Genomic DNA, 25,864 nt, shown 5'->3' with positions numbered 1-25,864 from the left:
CAGTTTGCATTGATTTGGAGTTTCACCAATACACGTCTTATATGATCCAAGATGCTGAGGCTTTATGCATGAAATGTAATGACTATTAAGATGATTTCCAGATTCAAAGACTTCATAACAATACTTGCAAATAAAATTCCGTGGAGAATATGTAACCCTTCTCAACACAATTCGAACCACTTTTGGCAAGTATGATATCAGAACTTCCTCTTTTACGTTTTGTAAATCTATAGTTATCTCTGAATGCTGTATTGTATTTTTCACTTTATTAGATGCATGTGTTATGTCGATATTGGTCAGGTTATTGTCAACGCTATCTTTTCTTACGATATCCAGTGGGTTATGTGTGAAACATTGCTGAGACGAAATCTACAAAAAGAAAAGGTTTGGTATATTCAATTCAATTGTAATAAAATCAATAAAATTCCTCAAATAGCATTGATACAGTGTTTCGTCATGTAAATATTAAAAGGGTTGGTTGTTTTTTGCTTAGATAGAACTTACGAAACGCTTAAACTGTCAAACTAATCTCCAGTCTATGCTAATAAAACAACGTGAATAGAGTCACGATTGAACAACGCTAGCAAATTATCAAAATTCACATAAATGTGCTTAAAAAACTACTTTTACTACTACTTTTTGTTTTATGTTTTGTTCATCTGTAGTAATTGCTGAATGCTGTATCATATTTTCCATTTTATAGATTTCATTGTTGTCAATTTGTCAAGTTATAGTCAACTGTATCTTTTCTTACGAAGTCCAGTGAATTATGTGTGAAATATTGCTGAGAAGATATCTACAAAAAGAAGAGGGTTGACATATTCAATTTAATAATATTAAAATCAATAAAATATATATTGTGTCAAACTAATCTATGACACTGTCCTGACTTTTTGACATTTATGAACAGTATAGACTGATAAAACAACATATATAGAATCACGCTTTAACAACGCTAGCAAATTAACATAATTTACTTTAAAAATCAGTCGTCACGAATGAACTAGTCATTTATTGACCTCTATTTATAGTCATCAGATTTTACAATACGCTAAATTGTTTTAAGAATTATTTAAGGATCATTTCATGTGGGGTTTCTGATTATTACCGATAAAAACACGACAATTGACGCACCAGAAGCCAACACTGTTCGTGTAAGAGCGAAACCACAAGGACGCTACGTACGCGCTGCGTCGCGAGACCGCTGTATTCCGACTGCTAGAGGAAGTGAGAACGCACCGCGGTTGCGTACTTACTACCACTCGTAGTCGGAATACAGCGGTCCCGCAAAGCAGCGCGTACGCAGCGCCCTTGTGGCTTCGCTCTTATTCGTGATTTACAACCAGCAGTGCACGAAAAAAGTGCTCTAAATCGGACGTCCAGTATTTGTTTCGTTAAGAACAGCTGCGGTGGCCATTAGCCCTAAACTATTTAAAAATGTTAATGCCATGCAAGTCTTTCTTTCGAATTAAAATAAAAATCAAAAATTATCTTGTGCAAGTTTTTACAATAAAAGGTTCTATCGGGCTTAAAAAACATCCTTTATAATATTTTGATTGTACCTGTTCTACTGGATCAGGGCAGCCACGTTGAGGATTCTCATTACTGATTTGGCTGATTGCGTTGACAAAGGATTCTTTTTTGATGACGACTCCCACATTATCAGACTTTATATTTATAAGACCGTTTTCACAATTCTGAAAATAACATTATTAATATTATGTAACGGTAAAAGCTCTTTAGCTACGGTGGCCACATCTATATGCCCCAAATCATTTTAAAATGTTAATGCTATTTTAGTAAGTACCGATCTTTTCAAGAAAAAATGAAAAAAAAAAAAATTATTCACCAACCAAAGTGCCATCGGGCTTAAAAAACGACCTTTATAATTAAACGTACCTGATCTAATGACTTGTATTGTGGAACAGAGGAACAACGTTGAAGATTCTGATTAATGTTTCGGCGGATTCCGTTGTCAATAAATTCTTCTTTGATGACTCCCTCGTTATCATTCTCAGACTTTATGTTAATCACTTCGGATTCACGATTCTGAAAATAACAACATTATCAATATTATTATGTTTTTTTAAAACAGCTCTTTCTTCTGCTGTCAGTTGGTGCCAATGTGTGACTGCATTTGGGAAATCAACGAACGATATTCCAGACCAATTCCATCTCATCAGCTTAGCTGCATCACATCGCGTACTCTTGTCTGCCTTCAGAATAAAAACTTATTTAAAGTCTTCTCGCATGATGTCCAGCATGCAACTTACAGTGTAATGTTGAAGCTACTCGTAATGTTTAAGTATTTTATTACACTATCGCAAACATTTGTGTTGATAATTAATCTATTTGAAGCATAATTAAAGGTATTTTTATGGTACATTCGGCACTGAGATGAGTTTCATGTCAGATTGGTTTTTAACTTCCGGTTTCAAGTAAATCGCGTGAACTGGGAGATACTCGCTTTCCCCTCTACCACGTTTTCACACCCGTTATGCAGGCGTATACCGTGGCGTAATGAACGTTAGTCGCTATTCAAATCTGTTCCGAAAGACTCCCAGGAGCAACTTCCCATGACCTTAGCTGGCATGCACTAGAGTGTGCGTGATTCCTACTTCGATGTAATGTATTACGGTCAATTCTCGATGAGAAAAGACCTTCTCGCAAAAGGCTGAGAAAGGATGTGATCGGCATCCTGCAATTCGTCACATAAGCAAGTCTGAAATTCTATTTGGCCAATCTGATAGAGTTTGGAGGCAAAACACCTTGTCCGGTTAAGAACTTAGAAGTGCAATGGTCTCGAGTCAATCTGGTTATCTCCGTGCGTCACTTTATATTAGGAAAAACAAGTGCGTTTGTCTGATTTTGGAAGCGGTGGTCCATCGCCCCTGCCATGCTCGCGGCTCGGTTTCATACATCAGGTCGCGTACAATAACTTTTCGAGCGCACCGGCCCATGGATCCAAGTCCTGGAGGCGGCGATATTAAGATAGCGCTAACCTCCGCCTCCAGACCTCCGAGAAAAGCAGTTATGGCACCATGGACTTGAATGCAAGCAAGGACAGGCAACGCGTCAGTAGAAGTCGTCTTATAAGCCTTAGTGAGGGTAAGTAATGCTGAGCGTTGACCGCTGAGAAGAGTTTTCCGGATGGACAATAACTTACATCTATGATACCACGTGCTGGCGGCATATCCAACGATACTCAGACAGTTTGCATCATAAGCTATTTTGAGGGATCTGAACCTAAGACCCCAATTATTACTGCCAGTGAGCCAGGAGATCCAATGCTAAACAGCATTGGCTTTAGCCACCGATGTCTTGGCGTGGTGCAGAAATTATAATTTATCATCCAGTAAAATGCCTAGATATGTAATCCTATCTTTGACTTTAACTAAAGTACTACACATACTGATGGTGAGCGACCTTGAACTGAGGTTGGCTGCATCCTTGAGAGTGGATTCTGTTTTATTCGGTGCAAAAGTACGTTTGTAAGTAAAACCACAGATCATTATGATTAGGTAGCAAAGCCTCGTTAGCAGCTTGCTTGAGACCATTGACGCTGTTGGGACTCAAGGATAGGTGCGCCATTAACATTGCCAATAACACTGTAGTCGTGTGGAAGCGGGATCGACAGAAGGTCATCAAATAGGATATTTCATAGAAGGGTCCAAGAACTTATCCCTGGGTACATCACATTGCTCCTAGAGATTATTGTATTGCCGGTATCATAGAACAATACAGGTAGATACGGTTAAACTCCTGATATCAAAGTTATGTTTCAGCAAAACAAACCAAACTGAACGAAAAACAAATCAAACCGGACAGTTGGATCGCGGACCATTTGGCAGACATGCTGGAACGCAATGTCTGACTACTAATTAGTGTTGCCAATCCTTACAAATAATTCAATAATTAATTTGTCTCTATAAATAATATTAACAGCAACATATTTATTGAAATGTAAATTTGTTATGTAATTCTAACCTACTACGCCTACCTACACACTATACAAATTGTAAATAATAACTCATGAAGTTAGATCATTTATTTGATTTATATGACAACGGTTTTATTGTAAATTCATTGTTCCCAAAGCTTTTCCTGATTTCTCACTTTTTTGATTGTTTTCATGACGACATGATGTGACATGAATATAAATTGATAAAATCGATAGCCGGTAGTACTTAAAATAAAATTAGTTAGATAATAATATAAAACATGATCATTCCGGATTAATTTAACATAGTTTGTAGTGTAAACCGTTCAAACAATCATTATTCGTGGGATGTTTATCACATTTGAATGGTCAAATACATAGCTTATAAACAGAATCTTAATTATCTTTAAATGTTTAAGTGCCCGTTTTTCGAATAATGAAATGCCTAATTCTTGTCAAATTTGGGATCAAAGGGATTATAAATATTTTTTTTATCGTAAATATTTCACTATATAATGTTAACATTATTTTACTAATGGTTTTATAAATGCGTTTAAAAATTATTAATCTTAACACCACTGCACATGATTGTACTGAAAATATGACTATATTCTTAATTACATCAAGAGGTTTAAAAGAATACTATTTTATGTAGGTAATAAAAATACTTTACGCAGTCATCAAATGTTTAAAATAAATATAAAGGATAATAAGGCTTAAAAATTATATAAATAGATTATCTACAACGTTTAAGGAATGCCCAGGGTTATGCTCTGAAAATACCATAAAACCTCCAGTTTGACCTACGTGACGAAAGATGTATATACTTACCTACACAAATTCTATTAAAATATTAGTGTGAGCTAAAACCACTAAATGAAGCAAGTTGGAACGAATTAATATTGGCGAAATGAGTTTCAAAGATGCATTGCAAATTCAAACCTTCTATATGAGAGTACACATTATAATATATACTTACAGTTTGCCTATAATCTGAATACGAACAACCCGGTTGAGGTTCTTCATCATAATATAATGGGTGTGAAACATCTTCAATAATCTCGCGCTTGATGACGGCTTGTTGATCATCTGTCTCAGATTTAATTTTAGACAGGTCTACCATACGATACTGAAAGAAGCATTATTATATTATTTTGTAATCACGGTAAAACCAATTTCAGTTCATGTACTTAACATCCATTTAACAATGTATACGTAATAATTATATTTAACATGAATAATTGTAGATAACCAAACCAATATCACAGATGTAGGTATCGTAGCTGTCAAATTGTATAAGTAAACAATTTCTTTTTTGTAACAAAGTTTAATATCATGGCATGTCCATAGACAGTTTGTAAAAAAATCAACATATTATTATAATAGTATACTTATCGTTGTTATTCCCAATGTAAAGTGATTGTAAACGAAATTATTTTCCAAAAACTAACCTCGAAATTACAACTTGAAATGTCGGCATTCTCTTGCTTTGCATGAGTGCGAACTTCCGGGCTGTTTGGATGGTTAGTCTGTTTATCAAACAAAGGCTTGCCTTCTGTATCAGATTGTTCTCCATCACATTCTCGCTTTACATCCATTTTAATTATAAGTATGCTAGGAACAACGTGACAAACCGGATCCATTCGGGGTAATTTAAAAAAGTGCTGCCGCAATACTGAAAACTAAAAAAAAACCCCCAGTTATTACGAATATTAATTTAGTAACACAATCGCTCAAAACAGGTTTCGATAGGCTCGTATCTTTCAACCTAAATCAAACAAATCAAACTAAACCATAGACAATATCCGTACAAATTGTATGAGTAGAAAGTCGACCGGCAATGGTTTGAGATTTGATGTTTGGTTCAGTGTATGATTGAAAATCAAACCATTCTCGGAACATCAGAAATGGTTCGACATGAAACGTCAAACCAATTCGGACAATCCATAGACTAATGGCAATCTGTCAAAGTGTTGTTATAAGCATTATTCGGCATATATATATCGTGAGATGTTCATATTATGTTAAATACACCATAGGAGTTTACTTGAATTATGTATAAGTATTATAGATTAGTAATCAATACCTATTATTCATTAGTAACCATACGCGAACAAGAAGCCGCTTTTGGTCTTATTAGGTAGGTAGGTATCCCAAAATCTAGCCTTATTTTCTATGCAAAGAGTGCAATTTAATATATTTACGTACTATATAAAATAATTAACATGTCCGACCAAGAATTCATTTTTATTTTATTTATATTTTCTAACGGAAATTCTAAACTACAAACTGTGTTTAATCAACCCGGAATGATCGGGTTTTATAATACCTAACGAATTTTATCAATAATTTAATAGGTACCTAAGTTCGATTGTCGTCTAAGTCACAATAGCATACTGTCGACAAGAAAACAATCAAACAAAGTGGAAACCTAATAATTACCTACTGCAAACCAATCCTGACCCATATTTAATAGTTATCTCAATCATACTAAAACGCCATATTTGTATAATAATTCACAATCAAAAATATAGAAATAATTTTTGCAAAACATATTTTAATATAATATATAAGGTACAATCATCACAATCTATTCTGTCTTAAAGAAATTTAACGCGTCCCTTCTGAGAAAGTATCCCTTCCCCTGCACCCGCGCACTAAACAAACAGCATCGGTATTATTAAATAAGAGTTTGTACACAAGAAACCTGAATGACAAAGTGACGGAAAATAACGCGGCTGCATCGCTAGTTCCAATAATAAATAGGTAGGTACTAAATATAATTGTTACCAGCTAATGTGTTTTAATAAAATAATTTATTTTTTAAATAGTCACGTGACAACACAAACACACCCTCCTAACCAAACCCGCCCCGAACCACACTCGGTCATAATCGAGCGTGTCACGGACACTACTAGGCTATCCATGGAATAAGCCAAACCGAATGGTTTATTACCCTCCACACTTACGCTGTTTCCATTTACAACCATTTACTAACTAGTCGAGTGTTCATGGAAGTGCTTGAGGAACTGTATATAGACTTGGCTTCGTGTTCCGTTATGCTTCACTCAAATCATAGTGTTCGGGTATGCACGCTTATTTGGATCAAGTATTCTTTCTACCAAAATCAGAAAAATATTTTTCTTTATGGTCAGTTTTTGATAAGTTTGATGTCTATGGGACTGTGTACTGTCAAACGCGGCTATAAACATATTAAGTATTATGAAGTGTACATGCAACCGAATATTCAATCGTTTCTTGACTTCCAGTGAAGACAGAAGAACTTTTAATACCCTCAGTCCAACCGGAATACAAACAGTAAGTGATTTAATATTTATCTGTACTGTATGAATAAGTCATATCTATTTTATTTGAACTCAAAATTTGTTTCATTTAATATGCATGTTATATGTATTTATATTTCTTTAGCTTCTTCGTTGTAATGTATACGTGCTAAATAATCGTATACCATTTCATTATATTATTAATTATTCCCCTCGTGGCCTGATTCAGTGACCTTATACCACAAAATTAAAGTGATTTATAACTTTAACAATTCATTTCTTTCATATATTAGTACCTAGTGATTGTCTTAGAAATACACCCTAATCGTAGTTTTTATTTTTCTAGAATAATGAAAGTCAGCGAGGAACAACAGCATCTCCTGATTGATTTATTAATCGGTAAGTGGATAGTGCCAAATATTTGATATCAACAAAAGTTCATTGAATACTGACAATTATCTTGTAATGGTCTGAATCATATTGTTATCATAAACATCACATTCAACTATCATGGCTTTGTCCATTATCTTAAATACTATTTACCACATTTCCATTATGGATACGAATTCTTTTTGAGAATTTCTCAATCTGCATACATAACCTGTTCTATTATATATTTTACAGAAAATCCACGGCTTGTGAGTAGCCGTTTCACGCCATATTTTACCACAACGGACGCGATGCGGCTATGGACGGCCATTAGCCATAAATTGAATTCCCGGGTGGGTGCTAAAAAAGATGGATCCGGCTGGCGGAAGGTATTTATATACACATTAATTAATTTTATTATAATCATATGGTTACACCAAATATATGAATACACCCTCAGAGATGAGGGAATTCCTTCAAATACAATTGTAAGATATATTTAATAGCCATACCACAATCGCAAGGGGTGGATACTCAACTTTTTCAGTCATACTTATTTATTTTCATTGAACTAAGAACACAATTTACAGGCGGTGCAGGTTAGTTTTTAAAATTCAATTTAACTCCGCCCAAATCAAACCAAAATTGATACAAGATTTTATTCTATCTATAAAATATCAAAAATGTTGTATGGTTTGATGATATAATTTTTGGATATTTTATAGATCAACGAATATTTTGTTGACTTATTTACTATTTATTGCTTGGAGAGTTTAATTGAATTTTAAAATGTAACAAACACATCCACACATTGTAGTCTTTGGTCAATGAAAACAAAAATACATTGGACTGACAAAGTTTAGTGTACACTATTTATGTCGGATCTTAGCAGCTTACCTCCACCCTTCGCCACTGCCATACCATCATATGAGGCAGTTTCCTAATATGTCATTATTGTTTTACAGACGTGGCATGATTTACGGCAAGCTGTAAAAAATAAGCAGTCGAAAATACTGCTGTGGCGAAAGCAAACTGGGGGCGGTCCACCGTGTAATGTGGAGTTAACCGCAGTGCAACAGAGGGTGGCGGAGATGTTGACGGAGACCGAATCGTCAGGTCTCCCTAGTAACGAAGTAATAAGAGAGAGTATTGTAAGTTCACATTATTTTAATTCTGCGATATTAACCAATGTGAGTTCAAACCTACTAACTGCTACTTCATTCTTTATTAGTTTTTGTTTGATTTTAATCAGTTTACGCATATTCAAATGCAATACATATATAATGGTACCATAACATAAGTCAAGGATAAATAATTTGGTACAGTTGGGAATGGATTATAATCTGCTGATATGATTTAAATGAACTCAGGTAAATCTACTTTCTTACCTAAGTGATTATTTCAGGTAATACTACTTCATGAAGGTATATATATTAGGTATACCACAGCTAATTAAACTCTTCATAATTCATGAAAAGGGTAATAGTATACCGTTATTTATTTTAAAATTTATAGAAAAGTATCTATTTTCAATCTTATTTTTATAATGGATAATAATTATGCTGCGGGTAATCCGACCATGCTGTATATTAATAGAATACTAGATCCTGGTATTGGTGAATAAAAGGAAAGACTTTTTGTCATTTTTAATGTGGACAAAATAATAAGAAATTAAAATATAATGCTGTCTTCTGATCCTAATCTGTATCCTTTCCAGGTGATTACGTCGGCGACATACTCACCGACAACGCTGACTGCAGGTTTGGCTGCAACGTCACCAATTATGCCGTCAACGTCTGTGACAACGCTGATGGCAGGTTTGGCTGCGACATTAACACCAGTAATGCCGTCCACATCAATGAGGCCATCAACGTCACATGCACACCAGTTGTTCCGTGTGATCGACGACAGTAGGACGTCTCCAATAACGAGATAGCGAGTGTTTACAAATTAATAATAACCAGTTGTGCGTGCGGCGTAACAATAAATTATTGTTACAAAGTTGTTTACATTTAAGTGTCTCTGACTACAGGGGCGTTTATTAAAAATCAAAAAAATACAACGTTGCCAGCAATGGATCACCAAAAAGAAACCCAACAAACAATGTCATATGCATCAGTTGCTCAAAAAATGCAGTTTCCGAAGAAGGAGCAAGCCATCGTTCTAGATGCTATCGATGGCATCTCTATACGAGAATACACGCTATCGATCGGGAATAAGGTAGGTCCATGTAATATAAGATATGTATCTAGGATTTCCCAGGGAAGAATATGTATATACTTGAGTAGTGAAGAACAAGCAGACAAATTAACAGAAAATAGAGAAACAGTTAAAATTGGAAACCACATACTAGAAATCAGGCCGCTGATCACCAAATCAAAGAGGATAATAATATCAAACGTATGTCCTATAATCCCACACAGCGTTTTGGAATCAAAACTCAATGACTTAAAGATAAAAACTACCTCACGTATCACAAGCATCAGAGCTGGTATTAACGAACCGGGTTATGCACATATTTTAAGTTTCCGGAGACAGGTTTATGTAAACCCAGAAGACACCATAAAACTGCCAGAGTCAATGCAAATAAATTTTGATAATACCCTGTACTGGATTTACTTCTCCACCGAAAAATTGACATGCTTTATTTGCAAAGAAGAGGGCCATCTGGCCAAATATTGTAAAACAACTGGAAATAATGAACCTCACACTGTACAATTGCCTGAATCTCTCAATGTACCAAAGGTGTTCACCTCTCTTTCGTTAGAGAGAGAAAATACACTCCAGGAGGATGAACTAGCCGCAGATATAGAGTCGGACAACTCTATTATCAACAAGGATACGCCAATCGGTTCAAAAAGGCCGTTGACCAGTCCAACTGATATCAGCAGTGTAGAATTTGAATTTGAAGATACAGTGAAAAGGAATGCAATCACACGCATTCCTGCACTCCAACAGACACCAAAAAAATCGAAAAAAGTATCCACTGAGGATACAAATGAACTTTTGTTACCTGCCAAGGAACATGTTGAAAGTAATCGTCATAGATTTCCCATCGATTATGAAACATTACTCAGTTTCCTTGTGAAAACACATGGAAATCCCAATACCGAAATGATTGCTAATAAATTTACTACTGATATAGAAGCTCTTAATAACATGCTAACAGAAATCTATAGTCATTTAAAAGAACGTAGCATTAAAATTCGCATAACAAGGATCAAGAAAAGACTCAGTAATCCACAATTAAAAGTTTCCAGTGAAGATATTAGTTCGTTGGAAGGACAAGAGGAACAATAACATAATGCATAATTCCAGCAACAAAGTTAACCAATTTATTCAATCTGATATACGTATTGTTTTCTGGAATACAAGAAGCATTCTTAATAGACTAGAGGAGCTTAGAGTGATGCTAGATGAAATTGATATTTTTATAGGCGTGGAAACATGGTTAAACGACACTATTTCTCACATAGTTATTAGCTTCCCAGGTTTTATGGTGCTTCGGCGAGACAGGACGTACGCCAGAGGAGGAGAAAATCTTGGGAAAGAAAAAGGAACACACTACTATCAAAACTTTTATAGTATCTTCTTTATTAATAAATATTTGGTAAAAATTACCAGATTAAACTACTGATAATGTTTTTTTTCAAAATTTTTCTAAACCTGTCCGTTAAATTTTAAAACAGTTTTTTCTTCCTCCTGTAAAGTTGGTCAATATGGAGTTACAAGTTCCGAGCATTTTGGTGACGATATTATGTAGCAATTTTTGTAATATTATATAAATTAAATTATTTCAGATTTCCGAAAAATTAAGTTCTTCGGAAATTGTCGATTGATGCAGTTAGGTGGTAGAGATGGTGCACTCTCAATATTCTTTACTGCGTGGGAAGCATTATTTCTTGGAAAGTGATTTCATAGAGGTGGACACATTATCCGGCTGAAAGAGTCCTCAATACCATCAATATTCGATTTTTTTGTATGAATATATTCATATTATATATGCAGGACTTCTCTGATAATATTATGTTAAATAAACAAAATATTGTAATTAACTATATAATCAAATTTTCAACATACATACCTGTATTTTGTATATAATAGGTTTATATAAACAATATGCCAAAAACGAACCCATGTGATATTTTTGTTTCATAAAATATTTTCAAAATACACATGTATAAATATGTAGGTAATATAGTAAACTTTTTTTTTGGTTTGTAATTAACTGTGTAATTATTTGTGTTTTTTATTTAACAGTTTTATCAAAGCAATAATACTACTCGTATGTTATTTTATATAGAACGATATGTAAAAACAAGACCATATTTTTTATTCCAAGATTAACCCATTTGCTATTAAATGATTTGTGTTTAATTTTACAAAATATTGTTTTTTGTGTTGTTATTAAAAATAAAATAGTTACTTCCATTTGCATTATTCTTTGTGACCCTCATCACTATAAAGTTTATATTGCGGGAACTTTTTATAATGAAAATACAAAATTACATTTATTATATTTCTGGGACCAAAGGTTGGTATGAATTCAGTGGGGTATGCCTTGATGCCAGATCAGGTGTGCTTCCATTTGAAATGCTGAGTATGTCGACTATCCATGATAGCTCTGCCAACAAATCCTACCTCTAACCTCTCCGTGGGGGTCCCTAGGCAATGCAGCATGCTGTAGCAGATAGAGGAGGGTGCAAGGCGAATCACCAGCGCCTAAAAACTGGTACACTCTGGCTACGGGAAGGAAAACCCCTACAGAAAACCAGGGCATGTTCACGGGCCCTAAGGTGGCAGCCCCACCAGTGAACTCGGGTGCTGTGGGATGATCACCTGCACACCCTAAAACAACAGATTAATCCAAGCACAGGGAAGCCTCGGACCCCCGTTTCCATCTTGACGACCTCGCCTGAATTCGGTAAACGATTTTGTTTTGGAACCTACAATATCCGTACTCTAAATGTCCCTGGAAAGGCCGAGCATCTAACAGAAATACTTTCTCAATACAAGTTAGATGTTCTCGGGATCAGTGAGTGTCGACTCACTGGCATTGGCGAGAAGTTTATTCGTGGGTTTCGTCTATTGTACTCCGGACACGCCACATTGCGACGTAGTGGAGTCGGATTGCTGATGTCCAAGGAAGCTTGCAAGTGCCTCACCAGCTGGGAACCTATCTCCGAACGTCTACTCCGCGCTACTTTCAAGACCAAGTCGGGCTCCATCACTTTTCTGCAGTGCTATGCTCCCACAGAGGCTGCTAGCGATGCAGATAAGGATACATTCTACGAAAGTTTGGCGGAAGCCGCTGGAAATATCCCCAGCTGTGATCATGCAGTTATCCTTGGTGATCTTAATGCCAAAGTAGGATCTGACCCCTCGCGTGGACCCTTTGTGCTGGGAAAACATGGCCTTGGCCAAATGAACGATAATGGTTCCCATCTGGTAGATTTTGCCTCAATGAATGGTCTTGTGATTGGTGGTAGTCTTTTCCCTCATAAGACCATCCACAAATATACATGGACATCGCCAGACGGTAATACAAGAAACCAGATCGACCACATTTTGGTCAAAGCGAAATACCGGCATGAACTGCTAGACGTGCGGACATATAGAGGTGCAGACATCCACAGTGACCACGAACTCTTGGTCGGGAAATCCCGTATAGACCTCAAACGAGTCCCAAAACCCAAAAGGACGGTCAGACTCGATGTGGAAAAACTGAAAAGTACCCGTGTGCGTGCAACCTATGAGCTGGAGCTGCAGAAGCGCTTATATGATGCTAGAACTCTCACGTCTTCCATCGACTCGGATCCCTTAGAAGGAAAATGGATATTATTCCGGGATGCTATAATGAGCTCCGCAACTACTGCATTAGGAGAGCGGCATACACACAGACCGGACTGGATGTCACCTCATACATGGGAGATGATTGAGAAGAGGAAGCTCCTGAAAGAATTGCGAGACAATGGTACATACGACCCACAGCGCAGCGCGGAATACCAGACAATGGACCGCGTGGTAAAGCGTTCTGCCCGCCGCGATAAGCGCCGACGCCTGGATGACCTCATTCGGGATGCGGAATCTGCTGCCTGCAAGAATAATCCAAGTGCTCTCTTCCGCATCACCAGAGCAATTTGCGGTAAGAAACGTCCAGTGGTCACTGCATTACGCAACTCTGACGGAGTGACAGTCACCGAACCTGCAAAGGTCCAGGAGCTATGGCGCCAACATTTCAGTGATGTCCTGAATCGCCCACCTCCATTGCATCCCTTCGATATTCCGTCGGAGATCACTGCCCTCGGAATCACTACTGCATCGGGATTCTGCGAAGATCCTCCGACAACTGCTGAAGTTAAAGAGGCTGTCAAAAGACTGAAGCGCAGGAAAGCTCCTGGAGATGACGGCATCCAAGCAGAATTTCTGCTCTGCGGACTGAGCGCTGTATTGCCGTCCTTGTGTGACCTTCTGCACGAGGTGTGGGAAAGGGAGCAGTGCCCCAAAGCCTGGAGGGATCGTACCGTTGTTACTCTGCACAAAAAGGGTAACCCACAAGACTGTAATAATTACAGAGGAATCACTCTCCTCAGCGTTCCCGGGAAGGTGTTGGCGCAGATTCTCCTGTACAGGATTAGAAGTCCCATGCTGGACGTTTTGCGTGCGCAGCAGAGTGGATTTGTCCCGGGGAAGTCCTGCTCAGAGCATATTTCAACTCTCCGAAGCCTTCTGCAACAGTACCAAGAGATGAATATACCTGTCGCCTGCTGCTTCGTGGACTATGAAAAGGCATTTGACAGTCCTCATCGTGAATCTCTGTGGCAAATTCTGCTAGGATATGGTGTCCCACGGAAACTGGTCGCCGTGATAAGTGCTCTCTACACCAATACAGAGTGTCGCGTGAGAGCAGCCGGAACATCCTCTGACCTCTTTGAAATCACGTCAGGAGTCAAGCAAGGATGTGTACTTGCGCCCTTTCTTTTTATCATCATGATGGATTTCATAATGCGTAAGACGGTTTGCCCCGACAGTGGGATACGCCTACATCATGATGACACAAGCGATCTATGCGAAGAAAGACTGTGCGACTTGGAGTATGCAGACGACGCAGTCGTGTTTGACTCGACGATCGAGAGGTTGGAGGTGACCGTGAACAGGCTAGCCACGAACTCGATGCGTGTGGGTCTTCATCTGAATGCCGCTAAGACCAAATCCATGTGCAGTGCTGCTTGCATCGACGCCGACACTCCTCTGCGGGTTTCTGGTCTGCCCGTCGAGCTGGTGTCCAGATTCAAGTACTTGGGTGCCACGGTTGCCGATGATGGTGGTATTTCTAGTGAGCTTGGAATCCGCATGGGTGTGGCGGGCTCTGCGTTCAACCAACTTGGAGTCGCATGGAGGTCAAGGCTGTATTCTGTGAGGACCAAATGTCGTTTGTTTAACGCGTGCGTGCTACCTGTGCTCCTGTATGGCTGTGAGACATGGCATCTTACTAAGCTTCAAGAGTCACGGCTTTTGAGCTTTGAGAATCGATGTCTCCGCAGAATCTTAGGGGTACATTGGTACGACCGCGTTACAAATATCCGAGTTCGTGAGCAGACACAACAGCCTTCGGTGATTGAAGTTATCACGAAGAGACGATTCACGTGGCTGGGACATGTATTCCGGATGCCGCCAAAGAGTGCGGCACTTCGTACCCTTGTGGCACAGCCTCAAGGGTTCCGTCGCCGTGGCCGGCCCTCCCTCACCCTGCAGCGATGCTACAAAAGCGACCTACGTGCTGCAGGTCTGACATGGCGGGAGGCACAGGAGTTGGCGATGGACCGAGGGAAGTGGCGCCAACTTGTGCTTGCCCTATGCCCCAATGTTGGGACGTGACAGGGTGAAAGAAGAAGAAGAAGAAGAATATTTCTGTACCCGAGAAGCATACTGATGCAAGTCCAAAATTTGAAGAAATGAGTTAATGATCATGTTTATCAGTGGCAAAGAGATGTCCTATCTTAAAGAATAAAGGATTTTCAATGATGTATACGGATGCAACCACCATAACTCTTTAGAAGCAGAAGGGTGTACAAGTAGATATGTAGAAATGTCTTCCCTATCCGTTTTTGACAAATGCCCAATCATTTTATTTAAAAAAAAAATATGGTTTTTAAACGAAACCATTCTTGACAGCACAAATGAAAAGGCATATTGCTGTATGTGGAATTAGACAGTTGGTGCCAGGGGGGCCAATGAAGTGGCGTCTTGTAACCTTAAATGGATATATGATGACATGGGAGATGATGTGAAAGAAATAACTATCTGGTCTGATAACTGAATATGGCATCACTTTATGCTGGTTCCTAATTACATTTTGTGCTACGAAAAAAGAATGTTGGTGATGAGGATTTACTATTATCCACAGTGGTCTAACTGCGAGCTGACGCGAATATGTCGGGGGTATTATTATTATACAAAAACACTCTTCAGCAAAATTGTTTCGAACAACTTGCCGTAAGAAGAAAAAAGAGAGGTGTTTTGACTACTCCAAGTGTAATACCCCGAGTGAATAACAATTCATTACTTTTAAGTACCGCTTAGTTTGCAGATCTAAAAAAAATTGCAGTGGATCGCAGAACCACTCCACTTTTTTTTTACAAAATCTTAGGTCACAAAAATAATATGTCGGAAATAATTGTTTATGTAGGACTGTAATTTTTTTGATTTTTAAATTTTATTAAAAAAAGCTTTATACTTGCATCGGAGTTCTTAATAACCTGTAATGATTGCTTTCTAACTTTTCTTTAACATAAATTTATTATACACACATTGATCCTGTAGATTAGTACTCCGCAACCGTAGTACCGCGGCACACTAGTGTGCCGCGAGACGTTGCTGGCCCGGCGCATTTTTCCGTTAGAAGAAAAAATCAAATATTCTCTATAATATAAAATACTTGTGAAAACGCAGATGCAGAGAAGCAGATTTTTTTTTTGTAGAATATGTAATCGAAAACATATTTATTTTAAAGCACCTTTATTTTCTATCTCTAAATGTATTCATCTTTATGGTATCTGGATCGGCACCCAAGAATTCTTCGCACTAAATCGTAAAAAGTTTAAACAACTACTACTAACAGTCCTGGACTGCCAGTCAATTCAGTCAAATTTTCAATTTCATTTTCAGACATAAGGACTCAAGTCCACTGATGTCAATACCTATATTTGAAAAAAAAATCTATGTCTTCTACGTATAAAAAAATTTAAAAAAAACACAATTATTATTCAAAATTAATTGATTTTCATAACTTATTTTTTTCATCAATCTGTATAAATATTTCTAAAAGTTATAAGAGCTTAACATATAATAAAATAGTTTTTTGGCTCTACTGAACATTTGATGTTTTGGACTTGCATCCGTATGCTTCTCGGGTACAGATTTATTTACATTTATTTATTATAATTAGAGAGCGGATATACATTCAACAAAAAACATGATTATATGCATGCACATATGCACTAAAATCATTGAAATATGCACTAAAACCAAAGCAATATGCAGTTAAAAATGGAACTTTTTATGGAAAAATATTGTAAATACCCACTTCCCCTAATATTACCGATAAAAAATCGAATAACAAATTAATAATCTTAAGCAATATAATACAATAACAAAAAAACACAAATAATCAATATCAAGATTTTCATTACAATTACAATTTTCAAAATAGTTTGTTTACATGTAGGTACAAATAATTGAACATGAAATTCAAAATGTAAATGTAAACTAAACACAACTTAAAATAACGAAAACGACACACTTAATTATTCCCAAATACTATTTGCTGTTTTTCTGTCCGAAATAATAAGTTACAATATTTTTTTTTAATATTCTCTGGCATTAAATTTTTCCGCATATCTGTAAGTATTTTCTTTATATGCGGAGAATGATCTCTCAACGTTCACAGATATGATAGCGTAAAATTTGAATAACGTTCCTGAGTTGACTTCACTTTTTCCGATAAATTAATGAAATGCTCGAGGATGCCATTAAAAATGCAAGTGCATCTACCTGATTTAGCTTTTTCGATAAAATTTTAAATGCAAAAGCCCAAAAATATGCATTTATTAATGAAATATGCACTAATGTCTCAAATATGAATTTATTTTCACAATAAAATTTCATTTTTGGATTCTGCGTCTTTCGAAACGGATTTCTGTGCAACTCCCATAGCTGTGCATACACCCTAACAAAACATGTACTATCATTTAAATCTGGGCCCTAATATTATAATTATACAAAAACTCCACAATATCATACATCATTTTTTAATCGGAGGACGAACGTAAGCTTTATATTTTAAAAAATACGCAAAAAGTAGGTAGGTACTAAAATTTCTATATTTTTGTACAAGAAATTAGTGGAAAATACCTACCGACTATAGTTTTGCAATTAAAGAACATTTGGATATCCTGGAAAAAAATGCTCAAAAAACGTACCTACCTAAATAAAACCCTTGATTTCGGTTTAAATATTTGTTTTTTATTCTTCGGGAAGCGTTTTTGGTTGGAAAAGGTACCTGGATAAAAAGGGATCTCGGAATTTCTGAAATACTCTGTTGTTTTTTTGGTGAGAAGCAAAACCTATACATTTTCAACATTATAAAAACGCGTACAGTACTATAAACTTATCTAAAGAACGGTCAAAAATGAAACTACGGACTATCATTTTTATTAATTTTGAAATTAATGTAATTAACTGGGACAACGTTAAATATGCGTTCATCGAAATGAGTCATGACCAAGTACTTAAAAATCATTTTAATAATACCACAGTTGAAACATTTTGGTCGAAGTTATACGTTGACAAAGAATCAAGACAATTCAGAGAATTAGATACAATTGTTATAATAATATTATCAATTTTTCCTACTACTGTGTTCTGAGAAAGATCATTCAGTGTAAGGCACTTCATAATGAACAAATATCGAAGCCAGTTGACAGATGTATACTTAGAAGCAGCCATGCGGCTCGCATTGGAAAAAAAGGAGTATTGAGTAATTTCCATTTGCATTATTTTTAAACACATAAATAGATATTGAATCCGTGTATTAAATAAGGCTCTAAGTACCAAAAAGTAGTATTGCATGTAGTTACAAAATACCGAGTCATTGCAGTAAAATTTCATGAAGCAGACCTTTTGAAAAATGTAGTTTTACAGTGTGAAGCAATCACGGCAGCTTTTATAATTTTAGGTATTAAGAACTCGCAAGTGTCAACACACCATCGTCAGCTATTTTATATTGAATGCTGTTGACTACTGCAGTGCTACTTACATCATTATAAATAAAACACGCCAACGGATTTACAGCGTCGACAGGTTTAATTATTTTGCTGTATTTTTTTGACTTGCTTGAGGCACTTAGACTATAGTTGAAGTTATTGGCGTTAGTATGTAGAATATTTTTCTATAAAAATGTCAGTTTTTATTATTTTGGTACTTAGCACCTTGATTAATACACGTATTCAATGTTCAAAAGAATTTATTTTTTCAAATGGTTTTTCTTTAAATAAATTGATACATTTTTTCAATATCTTAATAAAATTTAGTTTTAAATTTTTCAATCATAACAAAAGTGAAATTTGGTGCGCCCATCTGACGTTTCCACAGAACTGTCAATTTTAATTGTGCGGCCACAGTTAAATTTCACGTGAGAACCACTGATATAGATGATTAATAAATACATAAGACCAGTGATACATAGGACAAAGAATTCGAAAATGTTAAAGGCATAATCAAATCATAATAGTCAATGTTTCGAAAGGGAGGTATAACAAACTAAAACTAAAAGCATTGACTGTTTAAGAGGTTTACAACTGAATGACGTGTCTTTTTATGCAATTTCATACTATAATATCTCCTACATGAGTAATCACAATGAAGACATTTGAATGGCTTTTCAACAGCATGGGTAATTTTGTGTATTTTCAAAGTACTGGATGAAATGCATGAGTAATTACATTGGTCACATTTAAATGGCTTTTCACCAGAATGAGTCATTTTGTGTGTTTTCATGTTAGTTAACTGAATACAAGCGTAATCACATTGATTACATTTATATGGCTTTTCCCCAGAATGCGTCATTTTGTGTAGTTTCAGATTACTAAATTCTATACAAGAGTAATCACATTGGTCACATTTAAATGGCTTTTTACCAGAATGAGTTATTTTGTGCCTTTTCATGTCACTAGATCTTATACATGAGTAATTACATAGGTCACATGTATATTGCTTTTTACCAGAATGAATCATTTTGTGCCTATTCATGTCACAAAACCTTATACATGAGTAATTACATTGGTCACATTTATATTGCTTTTCCTTAGAATGATTCATTATGTTTAGGTTCTTGAAATCAGATCGAATGCTTTTAAAATTTTCCATTTTATCCGCTATTGATTTTTTATGAAACGCGTTGTGAAGCTTCAATAGAGATAATGATGCAAAAAAATCAAAACAAAAACTGCACGCAAAATTTGCTTTATTAAACGATTTTTTTTTCTAGCTTTATTACGGCTACTAATAATTTGGGGTCTATGGCGTACGATTGTGTATGCTGACGTTTAGCAGTGGGACTGTTTATATTAGTAATCATTTCATATGGCCTCAATTCTTTTTTAATGTCTTGAGAAGCAATCTGTATTTCATCGTATGGCTTCTGTTCTTCTATGATTCTCTCTGGCAATCTGAGACTAGCGAAATATGCCATGGCAGTGGATGCAGGAATTAACTATAAGAACGTGAAGTATCGCATTAACATATAGGCATATGAGATAGTTTTATCAGAAAATATTAAAATATCACACACCATAAAGATTAATGCAAAAATCTTAACATACAGGGAGAATAGAATTTACAGAAAGAAATGGTGTGTTGATAAGTTATATCGGTCTCTTTATTTCAAGTAAATGCGGATGGATCATAAATATATCATTTCAGACGATTGTTTATATTCCCAACACTACATTATAATGTATGTTAAGCGCAACCCACATTGAGGTGCATGTCGCCTACTGCCACGCTGTCGCGGCGAAAATTTAGTCAACGGTTTCGTCATTTTGCATAATTTTTAGAACGTGCACCCTCTCGTAAATTCACTGAAGGTTAACACTGATGAAGAGTGCCTACTATAATACATTAGTAATTTGAATTATTATTTATTATTCATGCTAATTTCAATTAATATTAACAGTTTCTATGTGCGCGTACGTTAAAATACATGCGGCATGACATCCATTGATAATAGAACCCAACCTGCAGACCATAGATAATATACGACGTTTTTATCGCAATTACATAATGCCAACCGCTAAAAACAAAAAAAAACATGATTTTGACTTGACATTCGAAAAGTGCAGGCATATTGTGGAATATGATAAAAACGTTCAAAACGTCAAGCAGGTGACGATACAGTGCCGTTCAGTGTGAAGAGACCTCATTGTTGTTTTAGTGATTAAGGAAGATTTTGCCGACTGACAATGTTCGTTTAAAGGTTCAAAATGTGCTACGGTATAGGAGCATCAGTCTGATAACATTTTCAACACCAAGAACTACATTACACACTTTTTACCCGTAGCGGCAGCCCGTGACATTAGGCGAAATGCACCTCAATTTGGGTCGCGCTTAACACTACGTAGGGTATGCGTGAGACCTTAAGATAGAAATTATACGGAGTCTGGCTAAATGTGTTTACTTTACGTTATGGGGATTCATAATTAAACACAACTCTCCCATCTATTTTGATCAAATAATCCTAATTCTATTTATATTCGCTGACGACCTACATATTTTTTTAGCAGCAGGCTAGTACTTCTTCCTGAGTGCAAGTCATAGTAACTATATTGTTAAAAAATCATAGAAAATTGTATAAGTAATTGATTTACTAGTATGCATTATAAATAAGAGTATCGGGGTTGCGGACTTTAATATTTGCTTCCGGGTTTTGTGACAGGAAGATACTCTTAGTTAAAATCAACTTCCTGGAAATTAGTATGCGATTTAGTAGTGGAAGGGTTGTGAGAATAACAAAGAGTTATATTTATATAGGCTTAGAATAAAAAAAAAACAATATAATATATTTTTTGAGGCATACCCTACTATCGGTTTATGTATGATATAGCAAACGAGCAGTGTACAGACTCATGTACAGACTGTTCCCATGCCTATAGTCACCAAATTCCATATTACCAGGTGCTTGAGGGGAAATGTTGAATGTTGCATGGAAATAAAGATCTCTGAAGTATATTAACATCCAGTGTACCCAGCTTAGATTAGATTATATACCTGATTTGCTGGATTGCATTCCGTATAAGAGCAACCGGGTTGTGGATCCCTATGAATGCTTTGGCTCATTGTGTCTTCAATATACTCCACTTTGAAATCGACTCCCAGAAAATTAATATCAGATTGTTTAGTGTCCTTCTGAAAAAACAATATTTTATAAAAACATTTTTAAATAAAACAAATCGGTTATTTGACAAGGGTGCAGTCTACTATTTGTATTGGCAAATCTGGTACCGTAAAACCCCCTAACATCGCCAAGTGTCCCTAACTTCACCTAAATCAATTAAACACTAAAAACTCATGTTTTTACTATCGCACCACTTTAAGCCACTAAGGCGATTTTAAAGATAATATTCGTCCTGTCACCACACAATTTTCAAACCGCCATTATTTTCGCCGTGTTTATGTTAGTACCGTTTTTTCGAGTCCGGTTTGAAGAGATTTTTTCGGAATACCTCTGAACTTTTGCTGATTTCTACGAATCTTGTAGAGGTAGGTTCTTCATATTTTTAATATAATATAGTGATATAGTCTGCTTGCCAAATGTAACGTGCGATTTCCGATATTTATAATAAAACATCAATTATTTGAGTATGCAATGTCAGGCTATGTTTTGTGAACTACTTGTTCCTACACTTCCCCTGGCTTTAGGGTTGTCACAAAAAACGATTTTCTTGAAATAAATGTGTTTTTTTTTATTTTTATGGTTTTTAGACTAAAAACTATTCATCACTTTGAATCACCAGTTAACAATTTTTCTCATATTTCCTTTATTAAAAATTTACTATGTAAATCAACACATAAAAATGATACTATAATGCTTTGGGTTTTGGCAGCCCTAGCGTAAATTGGTAGGTTGTATGAAACAGTCATTGAAGTGATTCCTATCTTCGCCAACGTAGATATTTCTTTAAAATATGTCAAATTTTCTCTAGCATAAGACCTGAATTTGCTTAAGGTCATTTTTTAATAGATTTCGTGAGTATCCATAGACAATAATTTTTTAGTGGACGTACTAAAACACATTAGGCGATGTCAGGGAATCATGCCGTAACTTCGTCTATATAAAAAATAGTGATTTATTGTATTATTTAGTGTGAAAAGGGTATTACTTCAATATAAATAAAAATAAACACTATCATTGTGCATTACATAAGATCTGTAAGACTTCATATTGGTGGATATATTGGTGGCAAAACGACTTTCTGTTAAAAAACCGAGCGAAGTTAGGGGGTTTGACGGTAGGAGATTGTTTTATAACGCAGTCCCCAACCGGTGTGCCGTGAGATGCTAGGTGTGCCGCAGCGCAATGCTCCCAAAAAAACAATAAATCAGTATTTCTGTCACTATTTAAAATAAAACTACCTACCCGATTCACTCGCTCTGAATGAGAACAATCCTGTTGCGGATCTTCATAATTGATTGGGTATTGTATGTCTTCAATAAACTCAGTCTTGGTGTCAATTAGCGGGTCTGAAACAATAGTCTGAAAAACAATATATTTTGTTATAAAATCAAGAATATTTTCAAGAATACCGACAACACGTGTGACGCTCGACCACACACTTCAGGGGTCTCAGCTCTTACACTCTGCAATGTGGTATGATATGGTGTCTGTTGTTATCTAACGACAAACTTCAATAAGAACGAGTATTTTAAAATATAATGTCAACAAGCATATTGCAAACAATAATACGTACATATTCATAACTAGCACCTATAAATTAATTTGAAATAAAACAAAATATAATATAAATATAAATTGAGAAAACTTGTCGATATTCAATTATGTCGGCCAATTAAATCGCTATCAACCTCTAAAATAAAAATACTCAATGTTAATTAAAATACAAGATAAAAAGAACTTTTATACTTATACAAAGTTTTTAAATTTTCTCTTGAATCATATAAACTTGACTTGACTAGTTTAAACGATCAAAAAAATGTGTACTTCATAGAAATAATACTGAAATGTCATTTTGACATGTCATATTGATTTCTAAAGTAACGCACGTATATAATAATAATTTAGTTGCTAGGCCCCAGACCCCTAGCAACCAATAATAGTGGATTGGATTACGGATTTCTTCCGAAATAACTTTTCATACAAAACAGAATTAACTGAAAATGAATTCAATTCTACTTAAAGATGGCTTAAAGTATTGAAAAATGCATTGGCATCGTGTTCCGATATATTCTAAAAGTTTCAAATGTCAAGCTAGTCGGGAAGTTAGTTAAAAATCGATTGCAAGATTTGTACCGGACAAATAAGAATACGAGCTAAGAAAAACGTTGTAAAATAAATGATCCCGCGATTTATTTTGTCGTTTGTGTTATTACTGTTTGTGACAACGGACCCTAGAAAAACAAATGAATCCAGTTTCAAAATCGTCGTAGCCAATAATAAAGCTTGTATTACCATTTCTTGCACTGTCGAGAACAGGAATGTATTTTGTTTAGTTTCGTTTATCCGGAGTTTACAGCAGCTGACTTTATTTTATGGAAATAAATGCCTTGTTTGTGGGCAATGATATCAATAACAATGACAATGTTAGGTTAGGTTAGAAGGCCGTTCGGAACTGTGTCGCATTTGAACGCAGTTTTTAGTGAACAAAATACATAATTACACCGTTAATTACGCCAGACGACACACATCATAAAACAAACAATATTACGACGTACAACAATCCGTTATGAAAAACTAACCTCAAAAGTGTATCCTGCCTCGTCGGTGTCCTCTTGCTTTATGTAGGTAAGCAGCTGGCTGCTTGGATCATGATTCACAGGTACCTCAAACCATTTCTCCGCTTCTGCAACAGGTTCGGAGTCTTCTCTTTCGCCTTTAATATCCATGTTATGCATACAATTATTGGTCCTCGAGTTTATATTGGCACACAGAACGCAACCGGTGCGACGTGACGTAAGCATTTCGCCATAGACAATGATAGTTAACCGTGTTGCGACTTTTGCAATCACAATGAAAATTAAATACAAAACACAACTTTCTTTGGTAGGTGCATCTCCACATGCCACCTTCCAGTTATAATCTTCCTGGTCCACTGATGTGCAAACCAAAACATTTGGTAATGTTGGCTTTTTTGCGCGCGGATCATATTCTCAAGTAGGTATGCTAAATTTGATCATTGACCGAGAGTTGAGCATCAGTCAGTGAAATTCATTCGGATTTGGACATTTTAAACAAGTTTTTTGCTTGTTGATTGATTTATGTAGGTACCTACCTACATAATAAAAATTTATAAATCTGTTCACCTAGTGCAGGGGTCGCCAAACCAAGGCTCTTTGGATATTGGCGTGCGGCTCTTTGCCAAATTCCTAATTCACAATTTTTACAAAAACACAATTTTTATTTTTTGTCATTAATTAGTACTTATTATAAGTATTGTATAATGAGATTATCGCAAGCCTAATAATTTATCCTCGGTGATGGTTGATGCAAAAAAACAAGTATGATTGTTGTTGTTTTAAATCCGCCCATTGCAAAAGTCGACAAATTAACTTTTTCTCCATTTGAAATTGATACGATCACTTTTGAAATACAATTTTATTGGTGGTTTTAACAAGAAAAGAGTAAAGTTGTGTAGCTCCAAACTTGTAGGTCTTGACACCAAAATTGAGGATTTAGAGAGAGAAAAATGCAATTTAATTTCACAACACAAGTGGAGCGCTCTAAAAGATCTATATGTACTTACTATGATTTTTAATACATGGAATAGCTTTCCGAACTCATATTCGAGTTTACATAACATGTAAGTAGGTACCTATGTGAACAATCATTTCCAAACATGAACAATATAAATAACATTTAAAGAAGCCAAATTAATAACCGATGAGAATTAGGAGTCACGCTACAATAACTACAAAAACTACTAGTTACATAGGTACCAAACATACAGAAACTTTCCAAAGAAATGCATGGAAGGTCATT

At 35.8% G+C, this 25,864-nt stretch overlaps 4 protein-coding genes across 4 annotated transcripts; 2 read left to right on the top strand and 2 right to left on the bottom strand.

The window, feature by feature from the left end:
- Positions 1-515: 515 nt before the first annotated feature.
- Positions 516-5,721, bottom strand: LOC147076025 (uncharacterized). The gene is made up of 5 exons (XM_085941757.1): positions 5,392-5,721; positions 4,920-5,069; positions 1,900-2,049; positions 1,563-1,697; positions 516-796 (listed from the first exon to the last, which is right to left on the bottom strand). The coding sequence occupies exons 1-5, from the start codon at positions 5,581-5,583 to the stop codon at positions 716-718; spliced, it is 708 nt and encodes a 235-aa protein (XP_085797883.1). The 5' UTR covers positions 5,584-5,721; the 3' UTR covers positions 516-715.
- A 1,388-nt stretch (positions 5,722-7,109) lies between these two features.
- Positions 7,110-10,556, top strand: LOC147076024 (uncharacterized). Its single transcript, XM_085941754.1, has 5 exons — positions 7,110-7,258; positions 7,571-7,623; positions 7,849-7,982; positions 8,559-8,744; positions 9,311-10,556. The coding sequence occupies exons 2-5, from the start codon at positions 7,575-7,577 to the stop codon at positions 9,527-9,529; spliced, it is 588 nt and encodes a 195-aa protein (XP_085797880.1). The 5' UTR covers positions 7,110-7,258; positions 7,571-7,574; the 3' UTR covers positions 9,530-10,556.
- Positions 10,557-12,729: 2,173 nt separating this feature from the next.
- On the top strand, positions 12,730-19,882 carry LOC147076023 (uncharacterized). Its single transcript, XM_085941748.1, has 2 exons — positions 12,730-14,113; positions 19,878-19,882. The coding sequence occupies exons 1-2, from the start codon at positions 12,730-12,732 to the stop codon at positions 19,880-19,882; spliced, it is 1,389 nt and encodes a 462-aa protein (XP_085797874.1).
- Positions 17,983-24,846, bottom strand: LOC147076022 (uncharacterized). Its single transcript, XM_085941747.1, has 4 exons — positions 24,625-24,846; positions 23,288-23,404; positions 21,919-22,056; positions 17,983-20,365 (listed from the first exon to the last, which is right to left on the bottom strand). The coding sequence occupies exons 1-4, from the start codon at positions 24,844-24,846 to the stop codon at positions 20,120-20,122; spliced, it is 723 nt and encodes a 240-aa protein (XP_085797873.1). The 3' UTR covers positions 17,983-20,119.
- Positions 24,847-25,864: the final 1,018 nt, after the last annotated feature.

Source organism: Rhyacophila brunnea, unplaced genomic scaffold (genome assembly GCF_057557595.1).
Source record: "Rhyacophila brunnea isolate RB1 unplaced genomic scaffold, BYU_Rbru_1.0 scaffold_136, whole genome shotgun sequence".
Lineage (NCBI taxonomy): Eukaryota > Metazoa > Arthropoda > Insecta > Trichoptera > Rhyacophilidae > Rhyacophila > Rhyacophila brunnea.
This window is presented reverse-complemented; position numbering and strand designations above follow the sequence as displayed.

Coding starts and splice junctions, on each gene's coding strand:
- LOC147076023 (XM_085941748.1), top strand. CDS start 12,730: ATGTCCAAGGAAGCTTGCAAGTGCCTCACCAGCTGGGAACCTATCTCC.
- LOC147076024 (XM_085941754.1), top strand. CDS start 7,575: ATGAAAGTCAGCGAGGAACAACAGCATCTCCTGATTGATTTATTAATC. Junction 7,624..7,848: donor CCTGATTGATTTATTAATCG/GTAAGTGGATAG, acceptor TATATTTTACAG/AAAATCCACGGCTTGTGAGT. Junction 7,983..8,558: donor ATGGATCCGGCTGGCGGAAG/GTATTTATATAC, acceptor ATTGTTTTACAG/ACGTGGCATGATTTACGGCA.
- LOC147076025 (XM_085941757.1), bottom strand. CDS start 5,583: ATGGATCCGGTTTGTCACGTTGTTCCTAGCATACTTATAATTAAAATG. Junction 2,050..4,919: donor ATTCAGATTATAGGCAAACT/GTAAGTATATAT, acceptor TGTTATTTTCAG/AATCGTGAATCCGAAGTGAT. Junction 1,698..1,899: donor AATACAAGTCATTAGATCAG/GTACGTTTAATT, acceptor TGTTATTTTCAG/AATTGTGAAAACGGTCTTAT.
- LOC147076022 (XM_085941747.1), bottom strand. CDS start 24,846: ATGCTTACGTCACGTCGCACCGGTTGCGTTCTGTGTGCCAATATAAAC. Junction 23,405..24,624: donor AGGCAGGATACACTTTTGAG/GTTAGTTTTTCA, acceptor ATTGTTTTTCAG/ACTATTGTTTCAGACCCGCT. Junction 20,366..21,918: donor AATGCAATCCAGCAAATCAG/GTATATAATCTA, acceptor ACGTTCTTATAG/TTAATTCCTGCATCCACTGC.